Here is a 27,645-nt window from a genome sequence, read left to right as displayed (position 1 = left end):
CAACGGACTGCATATATGACAGTGGTCCCGTAAGGTTAGTACCATATGGCCTAGGTGTGTAGTAGGCTACACCATCTAGGTTTGTATATGTATGCTCTATGATGTTCTCACAACAACGAAATCACCTAACGGTGCAGTTCTCAGAACATATCTCCATCGTTAAGCGAAGCATGACTGTATTCAAAGATCATCTCTTCCTCCTGTTACTATGCTTATCTGTACTCATGAATTGTCCTTCTTTTACTAAACTTCCTCCAAAGCTTTACTAGGCCCTCTGGAAACCTCATTCCATTGTGACAAACTCTTCTAAGTCTTCAACCTTTTAATCAAATGTTCCCCCCAAGATTGTGCTTTCATTGAGATCTGGCCCTACCCAAAGGATGCCACTTGTCCCCAGCCACTGCTTGTTTTATCACACTTCTTGGGGACCTTGAGCCATACCTCTTCCCTCTTGAGGTGTCTCCCTCTCTCATTGCTGTTAGCTACTAATCATGTGTCACTATTTCTTTGCTCATTGAAGATTTTGGCATTAGATGCAAGGTCTTTCTTTCCAACCAATTATTGCTATCAATTTGGGAGACTTCAGCACGGATGAACTCACCAGCAACCTTGCCTCAAAGTTCTTTGTTCTTTTCCACTTCAAAGATCTTCATCCACAGGCTATTTCAGCAGCCCCTCTCCCATGACATAACCTCGAACTTTATCACCAAGAACAGCTCTGCCCCTAGAATCTTAAACCTCAATGTACCTATCTCTGTCCACAAGATATCTTCCTCCAAAGATTTTCTCATTACTTTACCTACATCTGTTCTTCAATCTCATCAAGACCTCAACTCTATCCATTCTAGACTCTACAGTGCAGTACTTTCCAAAAGAATACTCTGCAATGATGGAAATGTTCTATATATGTGCTGACTAATACGGTACTCACCAGTCCCTATTGAGCACTTGATATTTAGCTAGTGTGACTGAGAAATGGAATTTTTAATCTTACTTAATTTTAATTTAAATAGCCACAAGTGACTAGCGGTCATCTTATTGGCTAGCACAGCGACAGTATATTTTTTCAATCATTCTCTTGCCAGCAACTTCAATGAACTTGCCCCTCTGTGCAGAATTCATCCCAAGAACACTCTACTTTTTTTTTTTTTTTTTAAAGATTTTATTTATTCATTTTTTTCCCCCCAAAGCCCCAGTAGACAGTTGTATGTCATAGGTTCACATCCTTCTAGTTGCTGTACGTGGGACTCGGCCTCGCGTTGGACGGAGAAGTGGTGCCTTGGGGCGTGCCCGGGATCCGAACCCGGGCCGCCAGCATCAGAGCGCACGCACTTAACCGCTAAGCCACGGAGCCGGCCCAGAACACTCTACTTTTGATTTACATCTTACAACTGAATGTTTGAGCACTCCTGGAGGAAATTATTCAGTTCTTCAGACTGGTGACATTACAAATCAGTATCTCCTGTGCCATTTAACTTGGTCTCCAGGCTGCTGGCTCTGCTTGCCACCCTCTCCCTTCCTCACAGCAGTTACTCCAGGAGTACCCTCTCCTACTGCTTTTAGTTTTTCTTTCTCTTATAGTCAAACTCCCTGAAAGAGTAAGCAGGAATTGCTGCCTCCACCCCTAGCCTCCGTCCCCCACCTCTCTGCCAAAACTTTCTTGGGCAAACGTTGTCAGTGGCTTCCCACCATTGCCAAACGCAGAGCTCTTTTCAGATCTCATCTTATTTGACCACTCTGTTGAATGTCACACACTTGGCCATATCTCCTGCTTGAAGCTCTATTCTTTCCATACCTCTGACCTCCTGGTCAGTTTTCTCTGATCGCTCCTTAAACGGTGATTACCTTGAGTGCCTGCTCTTGACCCTCTTCTCATTTTCCACACTCTCTCTGGTTTTTCTCCTCTATCCTCATGGATTCAACTGCCAAGTATAAGCTAATAATTCACAGATGCTTATCTCCAGCCAATAACTTTCACTACAATTTTAGATATCCGTATGCAACTGCCTGCTGGATACCGCTATTTAGATAACAACAGATACTCTCTTCCTCCCCTTCAAAACTTCCTGTCCTCTATCTCAGTGAGGGTTCCCCCACTTGCTGCTGTCAGTAGTCATTTGAATCATGTGTGGAAAACACCCAAGAGAGGGTCGGCATGGGTGTGGCTGAGGAGATCTAGAACTACTACAGCCAGAGCTGAATTCTAATATGGTAAGAGAAGGGTAAGGAGACAGTATGGAGCAATGAAAAGGGGCAATCAGAGAAAAAGAACTTTGTATTATCCAGATATCTTTGGGACGTTATCTTTTAGGTTATGACAAAGGTTCTTTGCTTGATCAAAATTAGGCAGGCTCCTGACCCTCTCCTAGGCCCATCTGTGCACTTCCTTGTAAAATCCAGTTTCAGCAAGAACCCGGCTAAGTTAGTTTAACCAGAATCCCCCACTCTCGCCACCTGATCACCCTCAAATATCTGACTGGGTTCCTCATCCTCCACCATCCCCCAGGTGATGTCTGATCACCCTTGCCTGTCTTAAGAATCTTGTTAGGTCAGTTTAGCCAGAATCCCTCTTACTCCTAATGTTTCCTCTTAGTAATTTTCCATCCACTGACCTCCCACCCCGCTCCCTGACTATAAATTCACACTTGCCTGTGCCCTATTTGGAGTTAAGCCCAACCTCTCTCTCTCACTGTAATCCCTTTTCCTATCTTAATAGCATCCCGCCCCTTGAATAAAGTCTTCCTTACTGTACTTTAACAAGTGTCATTGAATATTTTTTTCTTTAACGGTTACTAAAGAGAGATTCTGTTATACGGCAGGGATGGTTCTCCAGTTTTCATGGCCTAGATGATATTTCTGTTAAGACTAACATTGCTTTGATTTCATGCTTACCATGTATTCTATTATGTGTATATATAGTTATGAATATTTATATATTATATATATTTTTTATAAAATATATAACATATACTATACGTTGTATGAAATATGATCTATTAAAATATATGAAACATCCTATAATGTAAAATGTAAATGTAAAATGTAAAACACACCATTATATGTTAAAAAATCCAGCTTCTTTGAAGAACAAGCCATCAGACTACACCACCCCCGACCCCTCACTGTGCTGTTATCCATCTTCCTCCTAGGCGCCCCCTTATTCGCTGAAGATCTGAGTACCTGGCTTGCTGCTGCCGTCTTCTCCATCACTGCCCCTGTCTAGGTGATTTCAGCCTCATGCACACGGTGTCCAGCTTCTCACTTTCATGTCCTCCTCCTCTCCAGTGATCTTGTCATCCGCTCTACCCCAGCCATCTCCTCCCTGGACCAGATCCCAGACCAGCCTGTCACCATTGCACCTGAAAACTCTCAATATCAAGCATCACACCTTGTGACTACCACCCCTTGTCTTTTCATTTCATTCCTTCTCCTACTACCACTCCATCAATCCTTCCACTCACTGGGATATGTCATGAATTGGAACATGTCTCACTATATCTGCAGACACTACCCCAGGCCAAGCTCCATTGCCTCTTGATTGGCTAAGTGCAATCGTCTCCTAACTGATCTCTTACTTCCATCCTTGCCCTCAAGTCTAGTTCCTCAAGCCCAAAGATCCTTAAAAATATATCTCAGATGACATAATTCTCCTGTTCAAAAGTCTCTGATGACTTCCCACCACACTGAAAATTATATCCAAATCCTTCCCTTTCACATGAGAACTATATCCAAAATCCTTTCCAAGGCCTACAAGGTCTCATGTAATCAGATCCCTGGTACTTTTCAGACCTCTTTCCCTCATTTACTCTGCCCCAGCCAAATTGGCTTCCTTGCCATTCCTCCAAAAGGCCAGGCACACTCTGTCTCAAGGCCTTTTCTCATATTGATCCCTCTGCCTGGAAGGCTCTTCCTCCAGACAGTCTCACTGTTATTTCTTTACTTCCTATAGGTCTCTCATCAAATGCTACCTCCCAGGGAGATTTCTCTGACTATCCTATTGAAGATAGCATCCTTATCACTCTCTATTCCTTATGCTGACTTATTTTTTATTGTAGTACTTATCATGATCTGGCATGATATGGTATGTTTGGTTATTGTCTATCTCTCCTGAGGAATCTGGCTCCTGCTTAAAAACTTATGTGTGATTTTTCAGGCCTGACCCTAGGCAATTACAAAGGCTTTACCTGGCAGGCCTAGTGGGGAAAAGCTGCCCTCCCCACACCAGACTTAGTGCACAGCCCGTACATGGCAGTCTTTGAGGGGAGTTGCAGTCAAGGACTCAAGTCCGCCTGGCAGGTCATGCTCTTTCACACAGTTACATTAGTAGCATAGGTGCCTTCATTCGTATGTTTCTTTATTTGAGGTCTTGGGAAGAGGTTTTCTTCGGTGCCTCTGCTGAAGACTCCTTACGCTGGGGAGGAGGGAGAACCTTGAAGACACTTTTCCCCATGCTGACTCAGTATTGCTACTCCTAGTCCTTCCCCTTCATCCTTCTCCTCTACTCCTACCCCTTCCCCTTCATCCTTCTCCTTTACTCCTACCCCAGGGTCCATAAAACTGTTGGAGACTTTTGTTCAGGGTCCCCGCAACAGTGAGAATACCCCCATGTCTGCACTGATCCACCCGACCCTTCACTGGTGTGCCTCACAGAGAAAGAAAGAATAAGAATCTAGAAGAGATTAAGAGTCATGAAGAGTTAGTCTGAGAAGCTCTAGTAGTTTCTAGAAGAAGAGACTGGAGTAAATGGTAGATAAAATAACAATCTTTGAAGGATAAGGGTTGTGAATATACAAAATTGAGAAAGCCAGGAGTCCTCAGATCAAAAATGCATTCTAAGTACAAAGCAAGATAAATAAAAATAAATCCACACCCAGAAATATTGTGGTGAAGCTGCTAAACATAAAGCATAAAACTTTTTTTCAAACTTACAAAGAAGAATCATCAAATTGATTCTTTTCATTCTTTAAAAAAGGCAGAAAGAATACCTACAAAACACTGACAATGAGTTTGAAAGCTCCTTAGCAACCGTAAATCAGAGAAGACAATGGAGCAATAACTTCTAAATGAATAAGACACAAGAAAGAAAAATAAAGCAAATTATAACATTTTGATTCAATGGACTAATACAATTTCAAAAATTATAAAAATGAAAAGCATTTAGAAATTTTAGAAAATATATATGAAATGATATTAATAAAACTCTTTCAGAGATTTGCATACATATTGTGATCACAACTATAAATAACTATTTTTACTCTCTTGTCTGTTACTTTGTAGTAAGGACCAGAAAAGTGATTTTTAAATAGTAGAAGGAGTTGAATACTTTTCAATAGAGGCATCTGTAGGAAGAAGGAATGAAAGAAAGTGAAAATGAAACCAAGAATGGGTAAATACTCTCAGAGGGCGTTAAAAGTGTTCTTGTAATTTTGAGGTCCTGGAACCTGGCCCTGTGGCCCGGCAATGTAAGAAGGGTCAGCTCTGTGGAACAGATCAGCAATAGAGGCAAAAATCTTGGCTATAAAGGAAGGGCTACAAGTGTTTCTGTTTACATAAATCTCAACTGTACTGAGGGGGCCAAAATCCCCAGTTGCATACTCTGAAAATGGTATTAAGATCTCCTCTCACAAAGGAAAAATAAGCCAGTCTCTCAAACCCTTGCTTCTTCCCAGAGGAATCTGTCTGCCATTGGAGCCTGTCTATTCCCTACCAATTTCACTCTTTCTCCCAAACAATCCTACACTTATCCTATTTAGTGACTGTCTTTCACTAAATTAACTTGTCTGACACCCCATTCTCTCTGAAACCTACTAAACACTGTACTAAAATGATCAACTACTTTGGGGGAAAGATATTCCCTACTGGGTCGCATACATGTATTTCAAAAGACTCTGAAACAGTAGCTTAACACAAAAGAGTGGCTCCAATGGGAGAACTATTGGGCTCCATGACAATTCTTTGGGAACTGGGGAATTAGGTCTGAATCATAACCTCCAGGTGGTGATTTTCATGACTGCTCTCAACAGCAGCAGGAGATGGGAATCAAAGTAACCATAGAAACATAATCCCCATGCAACCATCCACACGGGAACCTGCAAAAATCTGGGGGGAAACAATGGACCTTTCCATAGGATGTGGAATGCGGGTTTGAGCCAATTTTATGTAAACCTTGAAGTGGAGAAAGATGCCCAACTACACTCCAGGTATATTAATTGAACCAGAGGTATTGTTCAAGAGAAATGGGAAGCACTAGGACCCAGAGAACCTCTAAACAATAAGAGAGCAACCACCAAAAGTCAAACTAGAAAGAAACTTCCTTGTGATGTGTGAACTACTGATTTTCCACATACCACTCTGGCTCCAGCTTTCAAGCGTTGCAGAGGTGCTGAGGTACCCACAAACAGAGCTTGACAGTTAGAAGTGCCTCTGCAAGTGGCACTTAGAAATTCCTTTAGCTTTATAAATACAAAGCACAAATTGTAATCTAATTCTGCAAGGTCACGGCTGCCCCTCGCCCTTTTCAATCTTAAACTCTCATCCAATTTTCACCTTAAGGGCAGAGGCAGCATCTATAATGTCTAATTTCCACATCCAGGGGAGGACACAGAAGACATGGGGAGAAAAGGCAAAACAGAATTATTTCCCTGTACTGTTCTATCTTTGCCATCAAATAAATTATTCAGCCCTGCATTTTTGCTGTGGATTATCTGGGCCAACTCATCTCCTTTCTCTTTTTGGATGCCTGCCCATGGCCAGGTCACTGCTCACCAGCCCAGTAAGCAGAGATGTGTCCTGAGAAAAAAGACAGATAGAAATTCAGATTGATTCTTTTCCATCTTTAAAACAGAATGGAATCTGTTTTGTTGTTGTTCTTGTTGTTTTTAATCGTGTGTGAAGTATTGGCAATGTTATCTTCTAATCAGGTGTCACCATTTTCCTATCGCACTTGAAATTTGTACTGCCAAAAATCTAATCACTTGTTCTCTCACCACCGTAAAACTTAAACGGTTACCATTTGGGGGAGTTAAGGTTTCTCTTTAAGGTTTCAATATTGATAACTCTTCTCTCAGAAGCTAAGAATTGTCCAAGCAGTTTCAAAGGCATGGCAAGGGCAAAAGTGACAGCTGGACTCAGTTTTGATAGGGTGTCTCAGCTTTATTCTCACTTTCAGGGTGCAGAGTCGGAAAGTTTCGGGGAAAATGGTATCTCAGTTCAGGTTTTTCTGAAAATTTGTTTTCAGGCAATTTTTCTTCCCTCTCTCCCAAGTGTTAAGAGCTGGGCTGGTCACTGTGATCAGAAGGGCCAGGGCCCAAGCTTTAGGGACAGCTGAGGTGTTGGCTGCAGGGAGGTGGAAGGTGAAGCTGATAGAGAGCTTGTGTACTTGGCTGAAGCACAAGCCACATTATACACCAAAGTTGTTTTGTTCCCTGAGGAACAAATCCTACCATTTATGAATTGTTCACTAGCAAGAGTTAGGAGAAGCAGCATAATGTCAAGGTTAAGTGAATAGATGCTAAATCTACACTGCTGGATGTGAATCCAAGCTCTGCCACTTATTGGCTATGTTGATTCTTCAAATTACTTAACCTCTCTGGTCTTTCGTTTCCACATCTGTAAACGGGGGAACCATAACAAGACCTAAAGCAGAGAGCTATTGTGACATTTAAATGAGCTGATATTTATAAAATGCTTATAACAGTGCCTGGCACAAGGTAAGCGCTACATCTATGTATTTGCCAAATAAATAAAATAAGAAGTGGGATGGGAAGGGGTTCCGGCTGGATAATGTTCTCTAGAGCCTTGTCTTACCCCATTTCTCCCTTGCTCTTGCTCACACAAACCTTCCGCCTCCCCAAGAGCTAACGTAGCAGGTCACAGGCCCTAGGAGGTAGAAGCTGCTGTTGTGACCTAAGTCAATGAGGTGATCAGTTAGCACCTCTACAGACCTCACAGTCATGGACTCAACAAGCTCCTTGGTGCTAAGCAGAAAACAGAAATCACAAAAGGCCTGTCCTGGCTGGTATCAATCTGAGGGATCATCTCTCCCTAGAACCCTGACCCACAGCAGGCACAAGGACAGTCGCCAAGCGCCTGGTCTGTGGTCATCTGGTGGAGGTGAGCCCTTGGCCAGCCTGGCTAGTCGGGGGCAGCCTGCGTGCTACTGCAGTCAAACTGCAGACTCAGCTCCCCCTCCCTCTCTGCCCCAAACCATGTGTGGGATGGCTTCCCTCTCAGCGCTGAGGGAAGGGAAAATGAGCAGCAGGAAGGGGTGGGACAGGTGAAACTAAAGACACTCAGTCACAGGATGTGCGGCAGGAACCTCGGCCAGCCCGTTTACAGATGAAGAAACTGAAACTCAGAGATGAGCAGCAAACAGGGAAGATCCGAGTTTTGTGAGGCCTGACACTGCAAAAATGTCTTTGGGGTAGGGGGAGGGGCTCTTTCAGGAAAAAAAAAAATACAGAATTCAAATGCAAAATGCCCACATTTTGCCTACAATGCCACCCAACTGGAGGAGAATGTGAAGATAGAAAAGTCTCAGTGGAAAGAGACAGTGGTCTTAATTTATTGTGGTTAAAATATCTTGCTTACTGAAATTTTACCAAAGTGTAAGACCTGTGCCCACACTGCTAGGGCTCTTCATGGAGTCTTGGGGGAGCTTTTGAAAGATCTTGTGCAAGTGAGAAACTCTGAAGCTCAGTTTCATTAGCTTCATGGTAAATCGGCTGATGCAACTAGCGGAACGTCACTGAAGTAGGTAGTAGCAGGGCTGGGTTTCTTGATCCTCCTGGTAAGCGGTGGCAACTGTGATCTATGGGTGTGGGCTGATGAGGAAGGCAGTGGCGGGGGGGTGGGGCGAGGGGAGAAGGTAGGGAACGTGGAACCTGATTCTCCTTAATGGAAGGAAACTTTTAGAAGCCCATGAGCTGTTTCCTAAAAGCCTGAGAATGCCAGAAATGGGGACAGAGAAGATCAGAAGGGAGTATGTGTGGAGCAAAAGAGTTAAGCCTCAGGGTGTCAGAGCAGGAACTTTCCCCTGGCTCCCCAGGTGCCGCTGGACAGGCCCCCCTACCCTACTTTGTGCAGCCAGTACCGTGGGTGCAAGATGGCAGAGGAGGAGGATGCACAGAGGGGCAGGGCTCCATCCCAGGCTGGGCCTGCCATCAGCAGAGATACCTGCTCTCAATCAGGATGCTTCCTTCTTCTCCAGGAAAGTCTTTTTTGCGTATGGTATTGTGCAAAGCTGGATAGAAAGTGAGTAACACCCACCATGTCTCCGGCTGGCGCTTGCAGTGGTCAGACTCATCGAGAGACAGTGGAAGGATTCTAGGACTTTACAAAGCCAAAAGGTTCTTACCAGAAAGCAGGAAGGCCATCACAAAGAGAGTGTTACTCAGTCCCATAGTGCTAGAGTTAAAAAAGAAAAGATAAAACTTGATTAGAAAATGAAACCGAAAACCAAAACATGACAAGTGGAGTTTGGGATTCACTTAGGTTCATGGGAGTGGCAGAGGCAGTGCTATGGGTTCATGAGAGCTGGTTCCTTTTCCTCCTTCTTCCACAGGTACCCCCTATTCCCCAGCCTCCCCAGCAGTTAGGTGGGACATGTGATTGGGTTCCAGCTAATGGAATTGTGGGCAGGAAAGACGGGTGTTACTTCCAGACCTGCCGCTAAAACCTCCTCTCTCTTTCCTCCCTCCCCTGCCTCCTTGGACTCAGAGGATCCAGAGGAAGAGTCCAAGGGCCAAGAGGATGGCAAAGTCTCACTATGGAAGGAAGCTGGCTTTCTGAACCAATTACTAAAACAGCTCTCTCCACCCCACAGTGATCCATATTGGACTGTGACATGAGCAAAAAGTAAACTTTTATTGTGTTAAGCTAATGAAATTTGGGGGATAGTTTATGGCAGTAGCTAGCATTACTTATCTTGACCAGTGCAATGGGTATAACGGGCAAATGGAGAGTATTTATGTTTAGAAATCAACTTTCCTTTGGTTTCCCTGTGGTTCTCAAACTTTAATATGCACCAGAAGCATCTGGGAGAGCACGTTAAAGCAGTTTCCTGGGCCTTGTCCACAGAGACTGTGACTTAGTAGCTGGGTGAAACCCATGTCTTACAAACTCACAGGTGAGGATGATGCTGCTGGTTTCAAGACCCCACTTTGAGAATCACTCAGAGTATTCACTTAAACTCCATGACCGAGCCATGGAAAATGACAGGCATTGCTTCATAACCTCTGTCCTCTCTTTCCCCCTCTCCCTCCCTCCCTCTTTCTTCACTCACCCACTTACCCCAACTTAGACCAAAATGGCTGTAGAGTGGCTTACAGGGAAGCATAGAATAAGGAAAGATGACTAACACTGGAAACAGGTGAAAAGCAAACCAAACGCAGAAATATAAAATGGAGCCAAGTACAAGGCCAATGCTAAATGCTTACCATAGAAAATCCGCCCACCCTGCGTGGTGTGGGTCACAGGTTTGGCTTGTAGCTTTTTGTTGTTGTTGTTGTCGAGGGATATTCGCCCTGAACTAACATCTGCTGCCAATCTTCCTCCTTTTTTCTCTTTTGTTTGAGGAAGATTTGCCCTGAGCTAACATCTATGCCAATCTTCCTCTATTTTGTATGTGGGCCACCCCCACAGCATGGCCACTGATGTGTGGTATAGGTCAGTGCCCAGGAACCAGGCCCAGGTCGCCAAAGCAGAGCACGCCGAACTTAACCACTAGGCCATGGGGCCAGCCCAGCTTGTAGCTTTTTAACAGCCAAAGTGAAAAGGAAAACCTAACTCGTGAATTAATTTACAGATCTGTCCATCAGATAAACACAAACCAATGCTCAGGAGAATATGCACAACTATTCCAGACAAATAGCAGAAATTTCTTCCTTGGGGGTCGTTTGTCTAGAAGCCATCCCCGATCCCTTTGGGCTATGCTAGACACCCTTCCTCTCTGCTCCCATAGCACCCAACACAAGGCTTTGGGCTAAAAGTATCTGCTATATTTCTTCCCTTCTAGACTATAACCTCTCTTTTATCAATTAAAATTTTTTGAATAGATCATGCCTGCCCATGGTTCTAAATTTAAAAGGTAAAGATGATGAATAGTGGAAAGCAAATTTCTCTCCCAACCCTGTCCCCTAGCTGTCTAGCTTTCCCCCATAGACATAACTGGAGTGACCACTGTTACCTGTTAACAGTTTCTTGCCTTTACTCGCAGTTATTTTAGGCAAAACAAAATGAAAGCATAGACTCATATTCTTTTTTTCATTTTATTTTTTAAAGACAAATGGTGGTATACAATGCACAGTTCTGCTCACCCGCCACTACCTTGGAGGTTGTTCTGTATCAGCACATACTGAGTATTCTCATTCTAACAGTTGCACATTATTCTGTTGTACTCTATTGGATGGCAATAATTTATTTTACCAGTCCCTATAAATGGACATTTAGGTTGTTTCCAATTTTTTGCTGCAATGAAAAACCTTGATCATATGCCAAATCACATATGTGAGAGTGAGCTATCTTTCTAGAAGTAGAAAAGCTTGACCAAAGTGTCAAAGGGTAATTGCAATTTTAATCTTCACAGATATTGAAAATTTGTTCTCCCCTAAGATTATCTGTTTATGCTTCAACTAATGAAACATGAGCGTGCTTATTTTCATGTAGCTTTGCCAACATACTATGTTTTCTAACTTGTGATCTTTACCAATAGGGAAGGTCAAAATGTCATCTCATTGTAATTTTTGAAAATTATTTTTTGTTGTGGTAAAATACACATGACATAAAATTTACCATCTTACTCATATTTTAAGTGTACAGTGGTATTAAATACATTCACATTGTTGTGCAACCACCACCACCATCCATCTCCGGAATTCTTTTCATCTTGCAAAACTGAAACTCTATATCCATTAAACATAATTCCCCATTCTTCTTTCCCCCTACCCCCTGGAAACCACCATTCCACCTTCTGTCTCCATGAATTTGACTACTCTAGGTACCTCATATAAGTGGAATCACACAGTCTTTGTCCTTCTGTAATTGGCTTATTTCATTTAGCATAATATATTCAAGGTTCACCCGTGTTGTAGCACTTGTGTCAGAATTTCCTTTCTTTTTAAGGCTGAATAATAGTCCACTGTATGGATATGCCACATCGTGTTTATCCATTTATCTGTTTATAAACACTTGAATTGTTTCCACCTTTTGGCTATTGTGAAAAAAGCTATGAACATGAATGTACAAATATCTCTTCAAGACCCTACTTTCATTTCTTTGGGGTATATATTTAGAAGTGGAATTATTGAATCATATGGTAATTCTATTTTTAATTTTTTGAGGAACTGCCGTACTGTTTCCACAGCAGCTGCACTATTTTACATTCCCATTAAAAGTGCATGAGTTCCAATTTCTCCACATTCTTCTCAACACCTGTCATTTTCTGTTTTTTTTTTTTTCTATAGAATCCATGCTAATGGGTGTGAGGTGATTCTCACTGTAATTTTAAAATAAATTTCTCTTATTATGAGTAAAAGCATCTTTTCAAATGTATAAGAGATAATATTTCCTGTTCCATGTACTGTCTGTACATTTCTTCTGCCTACTTTTAATTTGGGTCTTTGGCCTTTTTCTTATTTTTCATATTGATTTGTGGGACCTCTTTTATATTTTAAAAATCAGTGCTAATTAGTAACTAATTAGAAAATTAGTGCTTTGTGACATGAATTGCAAATGTATTCAGTTGCTGACGCACAGAGTAGGTGTTCAATATATGAACCTCATTCTTGCTCTTGATTGCTCTCTCCCCCCCCTCAGTGATTTCAATAGGTTTCAGAGCTTGAACGTTATCTGTTGGGCCAAAGCTGACACCACTCAATGGTAGAGCCTGGGAAGAGAGTTCTCTATTTGATTCCTGTGCACTTGCTCCTACTAAATCACCACTAGCATCCTATTTATCATTGAATCTGAGGACTGGAACATTTTGAGTCTGAATTCCACCTAATATAGGAACCTCCCATTGTTTGCAAACCAAAAATCAGTATGCTTGACCTAACCAAAGATCTTTTTTTTTCCTGGAGTGATGTGTCGAACAGGGACACAAAATCAAATTATATTTTGTTATAAACTTAACAAATCACCTTTAATTCAAACATTACATGAAATCAGTATGGCCCTGGGAAATCTTGGACAAATGGTCCCTGTAATTCACGCAGTAGGAAGGAGCACTGGGTATGACAAGGAAGTCAACACCATTTTTGACTTCTCTATGGAAACTCTCTCTTCCTCTGAGTGAGAAGCTGCCTCTCCTTAACTTCCTCTCATTGATACTGGTGTTGTTCTCCAGAACTACCCAGAGTAAGCATAACACACTTCTGCCAAAGCCCTTCAAGGATGTGGGGACAGCGATCAGGTCCCTCCTCAAAACCATGGCCCAGCGGTGACAGTCCTTCTCGAACAACTTCACTAACATTTATTTGGAGACTGTATACTGTCCTGGACAACACTTGGGACACAGCTTGTCAGACACCCTAATAAAATATGTGTTAAAATACTTGAGTTTGACATGATCCTCTTTTATAAAGTATCAGTGCCCATGTGAAGAATTTCTCTCAACTCCAGGCATGGTGTGTGTGTGTGAGGGTGGGGGGTTGGGTTAGGAAGCCAGTTTCTTCAATGTCGTTGGCTCTGAAGAAGAGCAGAAATGTCACAGCTTCCTCAGGAGTGCACTCTCAACCGCATCCACAAGTCACTGCTTTCTCCAGAGGGCCTGAGAAGTAGAAGCTCTTGCTCTTGGAGGGAGAGAGCAAAAAGGGGAATGGGAGAGGAAAGAACCTAAGAATTTACAGGGGGGATTCTCTGAGAGGAGATTTCTGTCAGCCGTGAGCAAAATAAGGCCTGTTGGTGGGTGAACTGGTCAAAAATCGAAAACGGGTAGCCTCCATGTAGCTGGAGGTTCACTTCAGAAACCAAAGAAGAGCACCCACCGTACATCCCTTTCCTTTACTTTATATGCCTGGCCCATCACTGAATGTTCCTGAGGGTCAGCTGGATGACTAATTATACTATTATTCCTCACAACAAGGTGGGATTATTGGCCCCCATGTTACACAGGAAGAAAGGGAGTCTCAGAGAGGTTAAGGAACTTGCCCTGGGCACCAGGCTAGTAAATGAGATTTAAACCCACACAGCCTCACTGTGTTCCTTTTAACACTGGTGTGGTTCCTTTAAAAGTTCCAGCCAGTTCCAGCCGTGCTTTGGGAGCAAGTGCAAAGGATGCCGATTCTACCCATTCTCCGGGTAACGGGGGAGCAGCACATCCCCGGGGCCGAGTGTGATGGTGTGATGGTGGCTCCTGGAATCAGAATGCCACACTCAAGGAAAGAAGCTGGGCTAGGGGTGGGAGGGGCCGGAAATGTCCCTTTGTATCAGGGGAGTTCCTGTCCTGAGCTTCCATTCATTCACAAATATTGCTTGAGCACCCATTATGTGCCAGGCAGAGAATACTCCTCTCTACTTCAGCCCTGGACAGGTAATCAGTCTCCTTACTGTGTTTCAGCTAAGCCTCTCCTGGAAGAGCTCTGGGGAAATACTACGAATATTTGGGCAGAAAAAGGAGGGGATAAAGAAGGTATCCTTTGCTTCTCAGGTCTGAAGGAGCATGTGGGATCTAGTTCAGACATAAGGCAGGATGAAGGGATGTGGGGGGGGGTGGACAGAAATGGAGTAGGACAGGAAGTACAGATATGATGACACAGGAAGTGAGAGAAAGATTCCAAGGCAGAAGCTGGCGAGCAACAAAAAAAATGTTTCCTATTTCACAACTTTGTCTAGAATACTAGTGGGGGTCAGGGTAGCAGGCAAAATGCTGATAAGTTTGCTGTTGCCTAAGGAAGGCTGTTCATTGAGACCATCTCTCAGGCAAACATTTACTGAATGGACTCAGTGTCAGGCCTGTTTTAGAGGTTGTGGGGGAATATAAAAATGTGTAGGCTTTGGCCCCTCATCCAGTACTAAAAAGAAAGCTCGAGTGTCCACAGATAACTACAATTCAAGCTTCAGGACCAGTGTGGAAGAAGGCAATGCTTATCTGCTCCTGGCACATGCAAGAGTCTTTGCTCCAGACAAAGCAGGGGACACCACAACCTCCGTGGAGGGAGGACTAGGCCGGCCTCAGCCCAGTGCTCAGGGCCTGGCCTTTTGCCTTCTTCCAGTTCATACTGTGACTGGACAAGCCAGGCTTGCTGGACTGGCACTGTCAGCTGGGTGAGAGGAGAGTAAAGTCCAGGAGGAACGCAACCTGCCCATGGCCGTGGCTTGCCTCTGTGTGACATGCTGCAGGAATTACTTCTCAGAGCACCAGAGCCTGAAGCTATTGTTATCTTTGAGGTACTGAGAGGAATAGGCTTATTTCCTTTTTTATGAAGTTTCTGAACTGCAAAATGAGAAGACTGCTGAAAATTGAATGTATCTGAATTTGGTTTTTTTGGTGAGGAAGATTAGCCCTGAGCTAACATCTGTTGCCAATCCTCCTCTTTTTGCTGAGGAAGACCAGCCCTGAGCTAACATCTGTGCCCATCTTCCTCTACTTTATATGTGGGATGCCTGCCACAGCATGGCTTGATAAGCAGTGCGCAAGTCCACGGCTGGGATCCGAACCTGCAAACACCGGGCCTCTGAAGCAGAGAGCGGGAACTTAACCACTACACTACTGGGCCGACCCCTGTATCTGAATTTCAACAAGGCTTCTGACAGGGTGTCTCACGATATGCTTGAGAACAATATGGAGAAATGTAGGATCAATATTAGTACAGTTACTTGGCTGAAAAGCTGTGCCCTGATGTCATTCATTCATTCAACAAATATTTATTGAGCCAGGCATGGTGCTAGATGCTGGGAATATAATGATGAGCAAAACCAGAAACAGCTCCTCTTCACATGGTTGATTACAGTTTAGTAGAGGAGCACGATAATGATCAAATAACCACACAAATAAATGTAAAATTATAATGATGACACGCGCTACAAAGGAGAAGTTCATGGTACTCTGAGATCGTATAACAAGACCAGTCTAAATTGAGATTTGAAGAACGATGTGGCAGATTAAAGATGGACACGTATTCTTTGCTACTCTTCCCATGAAGAGGTGGAACCTAATCTTATCTCCTTGAATCTGGGCTGGCCTTAGAGACTTGTTTGACCAACAGAATGCAGTAGAAGGGATGTTGGGACTTCTGAGGTTAGATCATAAGAAGCCTTGGAGCTTCTGTCTTTCTTAGAATACTCTTTCTGGGGCTCTGAGCTACCATGTCAGATGTCTCACCACCCTGAGACCACCATGCTGGAGAGGCCACGTGCAGGTGTTTGGATCAATAGTTCCAACTGAGCCCAGCCCTCCAGCTCTCTCTGCCAAGCCACCAGACATGTAAATAAAATCTTGGGGCCTCTAGATCAGCGATCAGCAAACTGCAGCCTGCAAACCAAATCTGGCCACCACCTATTTTTACAAATAAAGTTTTGTTGGCACACAGCCATCCCCATTTATTTAATTATTGTCTAGGGCTGCTTTTGCACTACAATGGTAGAGTTGAATAGCTGTGACAAAGACCATATGGCTTGCAAAGGAGAAAATATTTTCTATCTGGCCTTTTATGGAAAAAAATACCAACCCTTGCTCTCGATCAGCACAGTCCAGTAGAAATATAATGCAAGCCACAAATGTAACTTGAAAATTTCTAGTAGCCACGTTTAAAAAATAAAAAAAAAATGGGTGAAATTAATTTTAATAATGTATTTTATTTAATACAATATATCTAAACTATTGTAATTTCAACATGTAATAAATATAAAAATTATTAATAGATATTTTACATTCTTTTTTCTGTACTAAATCTTCAAAATTGTGTGGGTATTTTATACTTACAAGCACATCTTACTAAGACAAGCTACATTTGAACTGATCAGTAGCCACGTGTGGCTGGTGGCTACTGACTTGGACAGCGCAGCTCTAGACTAGCACATGCATGAGCTTAATATCAGCAAGTGACCTCAATTGACACCATGAGGAACAGAAAAATCACTCAGAAGCCTGCCCAGATTTCTGACCCACAACATTGTGAGAGAGAGTAAAATATTCATTGTTAAACTGCTAAGTTTGGAAGCAATTTGTTATGCATAATAGGTAAACAGAACAGACTGAATAGGTGCTAAGTAGTGAAGGGTTGGGGGTGGCTTGGAAAGATTCTAGGCAAAGGAAACAGCAGGTGCAAAGGCACTGAGGCAGGAGGGCACATGAGAGAAGATCGATGTGGCTAAAATGAACACAGAGGTAGAAGACATGGCTGGAGAGGTCAGCAGGGGCCAGACCAGGCTTATTTTATGGGTCAGTTAAGGATTTTGGTCTTTATTCTGAAAGCATGTGAACCACTGAAGAAATTAAAGCAGAGGAGTGACATAATCAGGTTTGCATTTTGAAAAGATGACTGGCTACTGTGTAGCAAATGGATAGTAGGGAAGACAGAACAGATGCCAGAAGACCTATCAGTTGGCTACTGCAGATGTTTAAGTGAAAGAAGATGGCCATTTGGTCTAGGGTGGTAGTGGCAGAAATAGAAAGAAGTGAATAGGTTTAAGCAATATTTAGGATTATAATCGACAGGATATGGTGATGGATTAAACATGGAGGATGAGGACAAAGTACTGATTGATTGATTCATTGATTCATTCATTCCACAACTGTGTGCCAGGAATCATTCTTATTTAATGGACTAATACCACATTGGATGCTACAGGTCTCTTTTGCTTTTTCACTTTCACATGTTTAGTAAAACTATGAATGAAAGCACAGAAATCATACTTCTGCTTTCAAATGTGCAGATGACACACAAAAGAGCCAGATAGCGATTAAGCTGGTCAGCTGAGTTAATAGTCATAAAGCCTGAAAAGAGATCTGATAGCAGCTTGATGATTCTCATGAGGATAAGTGTAAAGATCTGTACTTAAGTTTTAAAATAACAACTGAGAAGTGGAATAAGTAGACAATAGAGAAATAGCTTATCCATAGTAAATGTAACAATCACATTTAGTGTGGCATGGCTGTCTACAAACTAATTCAATCTTAGTGTAGACTTTGGTTCCTATACTCTGTGCTAATCAGACCACATCACTTGTGGTATCACGTTCAGTGAGGTCGGTTATACTTGAATGACACTGACAAATTAGAGTTTATCAAGAGAATGAGCAGCATAATTCACTAGGGAGTAGTGAAAGTATGTCAAATGAGGAACAGTTAGAAGGACTGGGGGTAATGAACTTGGAGAAGAGAAGCCTGCAAGTACATGATGGCCATCTGCAAATATTTCAAGGCCCTCCCACGGGATGACACATGCACTGCTGAAGGGCAAACAGTTCCAATAATTGGAAGCTAAAGAGAGCCAGGTTTCGGCTTCAGATAATGAAGAAGTTTGAAAAGAGTGCTACAACCAAGGCCTAGACTTTCTTGTGAGGTAATGAGCTCCTCATCACCAGAATTGCTCAAGTAAAAGTGGGGTGATAATGCAGAGGAGACATTTTAGGAGGCATTCTTCAATTGGGTGGGTGGTTGAACTCCATAACTTTTAAGTTTACCTTTAAGATTCTCATTACATTCCCAGGAAGGAGGAAAAATAAAAAAGAAGATCTGCACACATCACCTTTCCCTGGCCCCCACCCAGAGTCCATTCCTCTCATTTTTAGCATAATGTAGGGTATGGCACATTTAGAGGATCCCCCTGAAGGTGCAGGGTCTGCTGAGCTGACTACAAGTGGTCCAGGGCTTCAGAAGAGATGGAGAACAGCAAACAATCCTGTAGCCCAGAAGGGTGGGGTGAAGGTGGTGATACTTGAACTGAGCCTTAAAATCAGGTCAAACTTGGTTTCAGAACTGTACCCTGGTGACAGGAACAAAGTGAGCTAGGCATGTTAGTGGTTGTAGGAGAGAGTCTATTTCTGTTAGAGCACATGAAGCTTTCACCCAGTATCGGCTCCAAATAAGCCCACTCCTTCTGACGCTCCCAGGCCTGAGGGTTGTCAGCCTAGGCCACTGCATTGCTTAACAGAATCTTTCTCAGAGAACTGCTGTCTTCCTTTCACATTAGCAATTGTTGATGTTCTAGAACTCAACGTGGTGGCCATCTGCCCCTGTCCTCGAAGGCTTTGCAAGCTTCCAACAATTCCTACCATGACAGTCCTTCAAATAGATTCCTAAAGAGGTACAACCCTGCACCCTAGGCATCCAGTTAATGTGTCTTAAAGAACTACTGCCTCCCAATGAACCACTTTTAAATGTTTGATTGAGTTTAACTGGATAAATATTTCAGCCATATTCTTGATACCCACATTTGTGCACCCACAAGTACAAGAACAGGGGCATAACCATGTGTTCAGGGCTTCTTATTGGTATAACATTCTTTGGCAACTTTCTGAACCATAATCAAATGTAATAGTTTGTGAGCACACATGGAAGGGGAATGACCATGACCTTTTTATAGGAGAATAAGAAAAGCTAAGTGGACTAGAAGAGAGGTTGACTTCCGACAAATAATGGGAAATTAGTTCCTGTAAGTAGAATTGGATAGTTTAACGGGGACTGGAAAACCACAGAAGGAGTTTATTTTTGATTTGATAGAAAATTGGGAGTTTAAGATTAATAGTTTTGAGCAGAAAAATTATATAATGAAGGTTTAAAGAAAATAAGCCTGTCAATGGCCTGAAGAAGGAGGTGAGGGCTGGTATCAGAGTGATCAAGAAAGCCAATATTAAAGACTCATAGACCTGAGATGAAGAGGCTGAACCAGCATGGGGACAGTGGGCATGACAAGAGAGAGATGAGCATGAATGATGCCTTGATGAAAACATGAACCCTTCCTGGTGTCTGGTGGACACAGGAGATGACTGGCTATGGATCCGTGTCACCCGTCCTGAGCTCTGCCTTCCTTGAGCTCCCCCGTCAGCCACATCTCCTTCCTAGCTCAGGCTGGATCATATATCTGACTTCGTTTTTCCAATCTCTTCTTGGAGCAAATCGCCCTGGACCGCATTTGTGGAGAGTTTTCTTACTTGACACTGCCTTCCTTTCATTAGTTGTCCTTTCCCTCACCCATTTGTGAGCATGGTGTATCCACACAGGTAGGAAGGGAGCAGCGTCAGAGATGCATAGGTACAAAGAAGCAATGTCTATACAGATTCATAAGGAGCAGAAGGATGCTTTTATTCACTCCCCGATATTGTAGGTAACTAAAGTATTAAAATTAAGAGCCCATTCTCCTCACTCGCCCAAAGAAGGAGTGTAGCATGGCAATAGCGTTGAGCTTTTCCGATCTCACACAGCAAGCTTGTGTAAAAGACAGATGCCCAGTTCTCCTAGTCACATGTAGAATCAGACCTTTCTGAGTCAAGGAGCACCACTTTTTCAAATTATCAATGGTTTTGGGAACCATTTTTTCCTTTTTGCCAAAAAGTGCCCATGTGTAAGCATCATGCAAGGTTTTACAGGTATCTCTCTCTCAGCCTGTGCACACCGCTCAAGGTCTCTGCCTGCCATGAATAAGACCCACAGAACTCACTAAAAGGCAGCCATGCCAATCCTGACCCCCTAAGGGAGCCCCTTCCTGTTCTCAAAACTAGAGTCATGGTCAAAGAGAAAGCCAATGTTTCAAGGGCACAATTTGAGGGACGTCCCCCTCTCCCCATTCCGCATACCAGCCCTATTGGGATTCCCAAATTACTCATTCCTTGGGGTAAGGCATTTTTGAAAGCCCCTGTTAAAATGCAAATGCTAGCTGGAAGGGAGAAATGTTTTTTGTCTTTAGCCATTAAGAGTTAAGTTGAAGTTAATTTATCTAAATAGGAAATGGAACTCAGAATGGAATCATACTCAGGAAAGGAAGGAGAAGAACAAGGACCGGGAACTTTCCCATCTTGACGTGGAGATAGAAAGTGCTGAAGACACACATCTTCCTCTACACATATTCAAAATGGAGTCTACTTCCCAAACCTCTGCCTGAGTGTACTCCCATGTACAGTTCAGAAACAAGTCTGTGTATCAGATGAGAGACAAGGATAAGTGTCCATAAAGGGTTGTGTGTCCAGCCTATGACCCTTTCCTTCCTTCCTGCCCCCCAAATGCTCTTATCTGCCTGACCATGAAAGGTGAATTGTCAACACTTGCCTGGCCTCTGGATAACTACCCAGGAACCACCTGCCCACCCTCCTTGCTTGTTTGAGACATGTTTTGCTCTAGTTGTCTCTCTTCACAGCCTCAACATGCTAGACCAGAGACCCTTAAACTCAACTCCCACTTCTATCCCATTTTTTTTTAATTTTTATTTTTTTGAGGAAGATTGGCCCTGTGCTAACATCTGCTGCCAGTCTTCCTCTTTCTTCTCTTTTCTCCCCAAAGCCCCAGTACATAGTTATGTATCATAGTTGTAGAGTTGTAGCTCTTCTATATGGGACACCGCCTCTGCATGGCTTGATGAGCAGTGAGTAGGTCTGTGCCCAGGATCTGAACCGGCAAACCCCAGGCCGCCAAGGCAGAACGCACAAACCTAACCGCTATGCCACCGGGCGGCCCCTCTATCTGATTTTTGAAACATGACATTTTAACCTTCATCTTCTCCTAAAGAATATGGCTTGGCTCATCTTTTTGCCTTTCATTTTCTTTCTTCTCCTACCCTAGCCTAACTCTGTAAAATCCAATCCTCACCTCCACCAGCAAGGAACATCTGATAGCCAGGGATATTAGAATAACCAAAATATCAAGCTTGAAGACATAGTTATTAAACAGCGAGCATAAGCACAAAGAACCATTTCCTTCTCTTCAAAGCACTGTTGCCATACAGTCATTTTTAGTGTGACTAGTTAATACTGGAAAACAGTATTAACTATTTTCCAGTATTAACTAGGCTAGAAGCTCCAAGAGTACAGGGACCACGTATTTTATGCTCCCTGTTAAAAACCCAGTACCTAGGACATAGTAAGCACTCAGTAAATATATTTAGAACACATGAATGAGCAGAGATTTATAACAGCTTCATTCTACACAGGATAGCTCATGTAAATAGCATTATTTGCAGCAGCAAGCAGAAGACATAATATAGAACTGTGGACTTATGCACATAAGTAAATGGACTGATTTTAGTCCAGAGCCTTAGTTCCAAGATTGAGGTTGCATGTCACAGAAACAGGTCATCTCCTTAGTTATTACACTTTGAGTGAAGTGGGAAGGTCCCTTGGCCAAAAATTATTTCACCTGTCTCTCCAGACCCTTAACTATTAGTGGAGGCACTATTTTAAGCCTATTTGCAAATGCAAATATGTTCATGGTATACAGAACACGATAAACCACCGCCTGGGCTCTTTTTTGACCTAAGACTATTTTCTTTCCAAATGAGCTATTGGTCTCTGGTGCCAAGTGGGGCCAATATTGGGATGGGGCACTTAGGTGGGGAGAAGAAATGGGGAAAGGTTTCTGGACAAGAGAAAGGAAAGGCCAAACAAGAAAGCAGAGGCCACTGTAGAGGCTCTGGGTTTTGCCCCCATCCTCTGGACTTCTCACTGGCAGAAGGGGCTCAGGCTGGGCCAGCATCCTTGGATAGCTTCTCTCGGAGCAAAGCTACTTGGAGCCCCCAGCACTCCAAGGCCAAGAGCAGCTGCTAGTTGTTTGGTAAGTGGTGCCTTCTGTTTCCTGCCTGTCCTGTCTCCTAGCTCACCAAAGCAGACAAAGGGATCTGGCTGGCAGAGACAGGATTTTGCAACACCCCACCTCCAACATAACCAGTCTGAGAATCAAGCCTGACGATCAAAGGTTTTAAGCATGTACTCCACACTCCCTCTTACCCACTCCCTTGCCGGCCATCAACCCCACCTCTGAACATCTGCCCCAGATGCAGCTTTGTCCCACACCATGCCTCCCAGGCATACGAGCTTCATAAGAACCTACCTGTCACAAATGCCCATCCACCGCAGCTCCCAGAGACCAGATGCATGAGCCCAGTGGCATTCCCGAGAAACACAGAAGCAAGGTATTAAGGACAAACAAAGAGGAGCCTTTGTGGGCTCCCCATACCTCCTAACACTCCTTGTAGAGAAAGAAATAATGTCAGGGCTGAGGCTAGAATTCAAATGCAGAAAGGGGAACTAACTAGAGAGAAACAACACCGCAGACAGGGGCAGTGTTCTTGCTGGTTCCAGATAACTTCTGCTGTCAGGTGGGCATTTCCACTGATGAGAATGACTACGCATCACTCTTGGAGAGTGAGTGAGTGTAAAGCCCTGAGGAAACCCCCCAAAGACAGCCCCAGCCACAAACATGACAGACACCTTCACTGACAGATTGACAGAGATCTGGGAGTGGAGACTTTGAGGCACATAGGTAAAGATTCAGCTCAGTTCAATGAATGTTTTACTGGGCAGCCACGTGCCAGGCACTGTGTCTGGCTGGGCAGGGCTGCAGGAGACAGTCCTCAGCCAGAGAGAGCAGAGAGACTGGGGGTTTCACCTCTTACCTTCTCCCCAAATCATTCATTGATTACCTCTCCATGGATGCTGCTAGAAGCCAGTTAACATACACAACCCCTAATTTTCAGATTATCCTAATCTAATCCTAACTGTCCTAATCTAGAATGTTTCTATTACCTTGATCTGCTATTCCTGGAAGTGGGTGGTACTCTTGAGTCCGGGACAAGTCACAAGCAGAAGTGTGAAAGGTGTGTGAATGCCGAGTGGATTTTTCCAAACCTAGCACTCCAGCAGAGACGGAATTCATATATGTAATCCTGCCCCCAAAATGCACGGCTGCTTTTCCTGACCCGATGAGGCCTTGCAAAGCCCTCTCTCAGTAGGGGAGGCATTTACATGCCTCGGAAGCTGCAGTGTTTGAGCTCAGGAGAGAGGCAGCCCCCTCCAAGCAGGCCTCCCCTGTCTTGGAGGCTAGCTGTGGCCTGAAGAAATTAAAAGTGACTAAGTGAAAGCTGTTTGTTGCTGTCTGGGTTGAGGAGGCCCACCCAAGCAAGGACGTCAGGTGCAGGGGAAGGAATGCAGGTATGGAACCGGTGGTCCAGGGTCCTGGCTCGACTATTGGACCCTGGGCAAGGTATCGAACATCTCCCAGTCTCAGTCCTCTCACCTGTGAAATGTGACTAGTAATAGCTTCCTTGCTGCACTGTTGTGAAAAACAAATGAGATTGTACATGTAAATTACCTGGCATAGAGCACGCTACCCCCCATTTAGTCTTCATATTACTTTCCTAACTTCTTTTCTTCGGACTTTCCAGTTCTCACTTTGACCTTTCTGCAAAGACCTTCCTTCTGTCACTGGAAAGGTGATGATCATTCTTCCCCAAACAGGTCTGTAAACCCCTTCACCTTCCATCCAGGACATCTCAAACCCACCAGGCACCTACGTGGTCCTGGGCCCTGACTCACAGGGTCATCACTTCCCCTCAGCTACTCTTTGTGCACACCTTGGAAACTTCATCCTTAATTCACATAGGCCCCACCTGGGGTTTTCCTCTGGATTTTACATTCATATAGTTTTTTTATTTAAATGTGTCCATTTGGTTTCCTTATTGTAAAACATGAAATTACCCACCTATGGGAGCACAGGAATTAATTTACATTCCACTGAGCTTTCAAGTTTGCTTTTTTTCCTTTTTGCTTTTTTTTTCCTTTTTTTGATGGCTGTGTACTCAGCAATCAAAATATAAGATAGGCAAACTTGAAAGGTCCTACTTTCAGAATATTTGGAATAGTATTTCCCAACTTTCAGTCATTCTAGCTACTAGTATCACTTCAGATCCAAGTAAAATCTGTACTATTCTTTATATGATATTTTTTCTCTTAATTTATTTTATTTAAGTAAATTTATTCTAAAAGGAATCTTTATGTCAATACTAACATTTTTAAAAAGCAGTATCATTCACCATAAATAAAGGCCGAGTAAAAATAACATGTCACATTGGGCTTTGGAATCAGAGAGCTGTGTTCAAACCCTAGCTCTGCTAGTTAACAACTGTGAGTTCTTGGGGAAGTTCCTTAACTTCTCTGAGCCTTAGTTACCTCACAGAAGTAATACCAAATATCTCATAAGCTTGTTGGAGGATTAAATAGGATGATAAATATATGGTGCCTAGCACAGATCCTAGCATATAGTAGGTTCTTTAAAAAAAAAGTTGTTTTATTGTTTTCTCTTTTCCATATCCCTTCTCTCACCTATTTATGTCAGTTCCTGCTTAGAGCAGCCTCCTCCAGTGCTGTAACATGGAAGTAATGGGAGACAAGTGGTGAGGCAGGCAGCAGAAATAAAGGACAATATGGTGTCATGGAACCCTCTTACTCTACGACTTAATTAGAGTTGCAAGGTTGTTTCAGGGACCTCAGAAGTCATTCCAGTCTCTCACTCAAACAAAGACCCCCTTGATGTCATCTCTGATAGATGGATGTCCAGTCTTTGCTTTCTCTCTCATATTAGAAAACTCACTACCCGAAAAGACAGTTATAAGAGGAAGGTCTTCTTTATAATAATAATCTCCCAAATCTCCCAGCTCTCACTCCCCAGCCCCATAAGGACCATTTAGTTGACCCTGTCCTGTTTTCTAGAACTACCAAAAAATATATATGTATTTATCCCTTTATATAAAACCCTCCAAATAGTTGAAAGCGGATATTATAAATTTCCTTAATAGTCTCTTCTCTCAGCTAAATATTATCAGTGTCCTCAACTGTTTCTCACATGAGGTGGTCTCCAGAACTCTAATCAACTTGGTGGCTCTCCCTCTGGTACCTATCTCCTTGAATTTGCCAACACACTCCTTTGCAGAGAGGGGACAGAATGGAACAGCCAGTGACAAGATCACTTTCATTAATGAGTCAGAGATCAAATTAGTCTATAGATGGCTGCATTGGGAGGTTGGCTGACCATGATTTTTTTCACCTGTCAAGTCAGATCACCACCCCTGGCCCCATCTTGTTTGTGTGTCAGTGTTGGGGCCAGTGTTCAGCCAATCAAAATTACTCTGAATCCCATATATGTCACCCACTATATTAGCCATCCCTCCAAGCTTTGCGCTACTCCAAAATCTGATAAGGAGGCCTTACCCAAGGGTCATCGGAGCCAAGGACAGAGAGGGTTCAACAGGGATGGTGGTCAACAGTATCACATGCCGAGAGGAGGTCAAGCAGAATAAAGACGATCAGTTCTTTGCGTTTAGTGAGGAGGAAGTGGCTCGTAACCTCAGAAAGCTGCTTTCTGTGTAGGGCTGCTTCCTCACTGCCTCTCTCCCGGATGTTCTCAGGTCTGAGAGGCTACAAGGAAAAGCAGCGGGAGGGGAGTGGCTATAGATGGTAGCTGGGTGGGGGAAACAGATACCTTCCTGATGTCCTTGCTCAACTTTGCCCAAGAGATAGTCCCCTGGGACCACGTAGTTAGGATCTACTCTGGGAAGCAAAGCTAGAAACCTGTGGGCACTCAGAAACATCCAAACACTGGGCTGAATTTTCCAATTCCAGCCAAACATTGGTCACTAAATACAAATGGCTTCCTGTGGCCAGTAGTCAACACACAGTCTAAAAGTATTTCGGGAGTGGTAGTGGTGGTGGTTCCGATATAGGATAAAATAGTTTACACAAATAATTGTAGCAGCATTATTTATTGAAATGTTAATTAGCGTTTGTTTCCAGAGCTTTCTTGACACAGAGATTTTTGCAGGGAGACAGCAGAAGAGACCTAAAGTCAAAGACACTTCTGGACTTTTGTGAAAGCCCATAGAAGAAACCTATAGAAGAGACAATACAGATGTCCTAGAGGGTGAGAGAAAAGAGAGAGAGTGTTTTTGAGATGCAAGAGGAAGAGAGAGAAGGGCAGAGATGTGTGGGTCCTGTGAGCAGTGGGGCCCGAGCACCCCCCCCCAGTGCTCCCAAGGGGATAACAACCTGAGGGGTGATGGCTCATGCCTAGAGAGGCAGTGCCCTTCACTCAAGGAGCCCAGCCTCAGCAGATAATCCATTCCCCACTGGGGCACGGTGACAGAGAGCTGCCGGACTTCACAGACCACTGTGAGCTAGATAGTGAGGTTGCCAACGGCAACCAGGAGAGACTAGAGAATTCAGGTGCTTCCAGCACTTTCTAACAGCAGGTAATCTTCCTAAATTCTGACTGGGCTGCAGGAGGGGAATGACCCATCTATGATCAAAATGGAATCTCCTGTTCAACTGGCAAAACGGGGGCTCAGAGCTGGGATTAGGTTGAATTAAAGGAAATAAGGAAAGAGATAATCTCTTACACATTTGATTCATGGACAGAAATTCACACACTATGCATCATATAATCCATGCAAGGGGGCCCAAGATTGGACTGTAAACACAGTTCCTGAGTTGTTCTTAATTTAGAAGTGATGCAGCTCAAGGCTGGGTCCTGTTCTTATTCCTAGCTCTGCTGAACAAACTCTAATAACACAGGATAGTCAACCACAGCCCTCAGGACCTGGATCTCCCCTTTTAATGAAACTCTGCTGGGTCCACAGACAGGGTTCCCTGACATCACTTCTGAGACACCATAAAACATCTGCTATGAAATTTTCCTTTTACTGCGGCTGTAAAATTGTATTTTTAGAA

At 43.4% G+C, this 27,645-nt stretch overlaps 1 protein-coding gene across 1 annotated transcript in view; it reads right to left on the bottom strand.

The window, feature by feature from the left end:
* Nucleotides 1–23,138, bottom strand: part of CD86 (CD86 molecule) — a 42,838-nt gene extending 19,700 nt beyond the window's left edge. Inside the window, exons 1-2 of the mRNA XM_087439686.1 lie at nucleotides 22,976–23,138; nucleotides 9,356–9,405 (exon numbers count right to left, since the gene is read on the bottom strand). Of these exons, the coding sequence (XP_087295812.1) occupies nucleotides 9,356–9,405; nucleotides 22,976–22,992 (67 nt within the window). The 5' untranslated portion in view covers nucleotides 22,993–23,138. The remainder of the gene's footprint in view (nucleotides 1–9,355; nucleotides 9,406–22,975) is intronic.
* Between the last annotated feature and the right edge of the window lie 4,507 nt (nucleotides 23,139–27,645).

Source organism: Ceratotherium simum, chromosome 15, assembly GCF_057802395.1.
Source record: "Ceratotherium simum simum isolate JZ-2026a chromosome 15, ASM5780239v1, whole genome shotgun sequence".
In the NCBI taxonomy this organism is placed as follows: Eukaryota; Metazoa; Chordata; class Mammalia; order Perissodactyla; family Rhinocerotidae; genus Ceratotherium; species Ceratotherium simum.
Note: the sequence above shows the minus strand (reverse complement) of the source record. Positions and strands in the feature narration are given on the sequence as shown.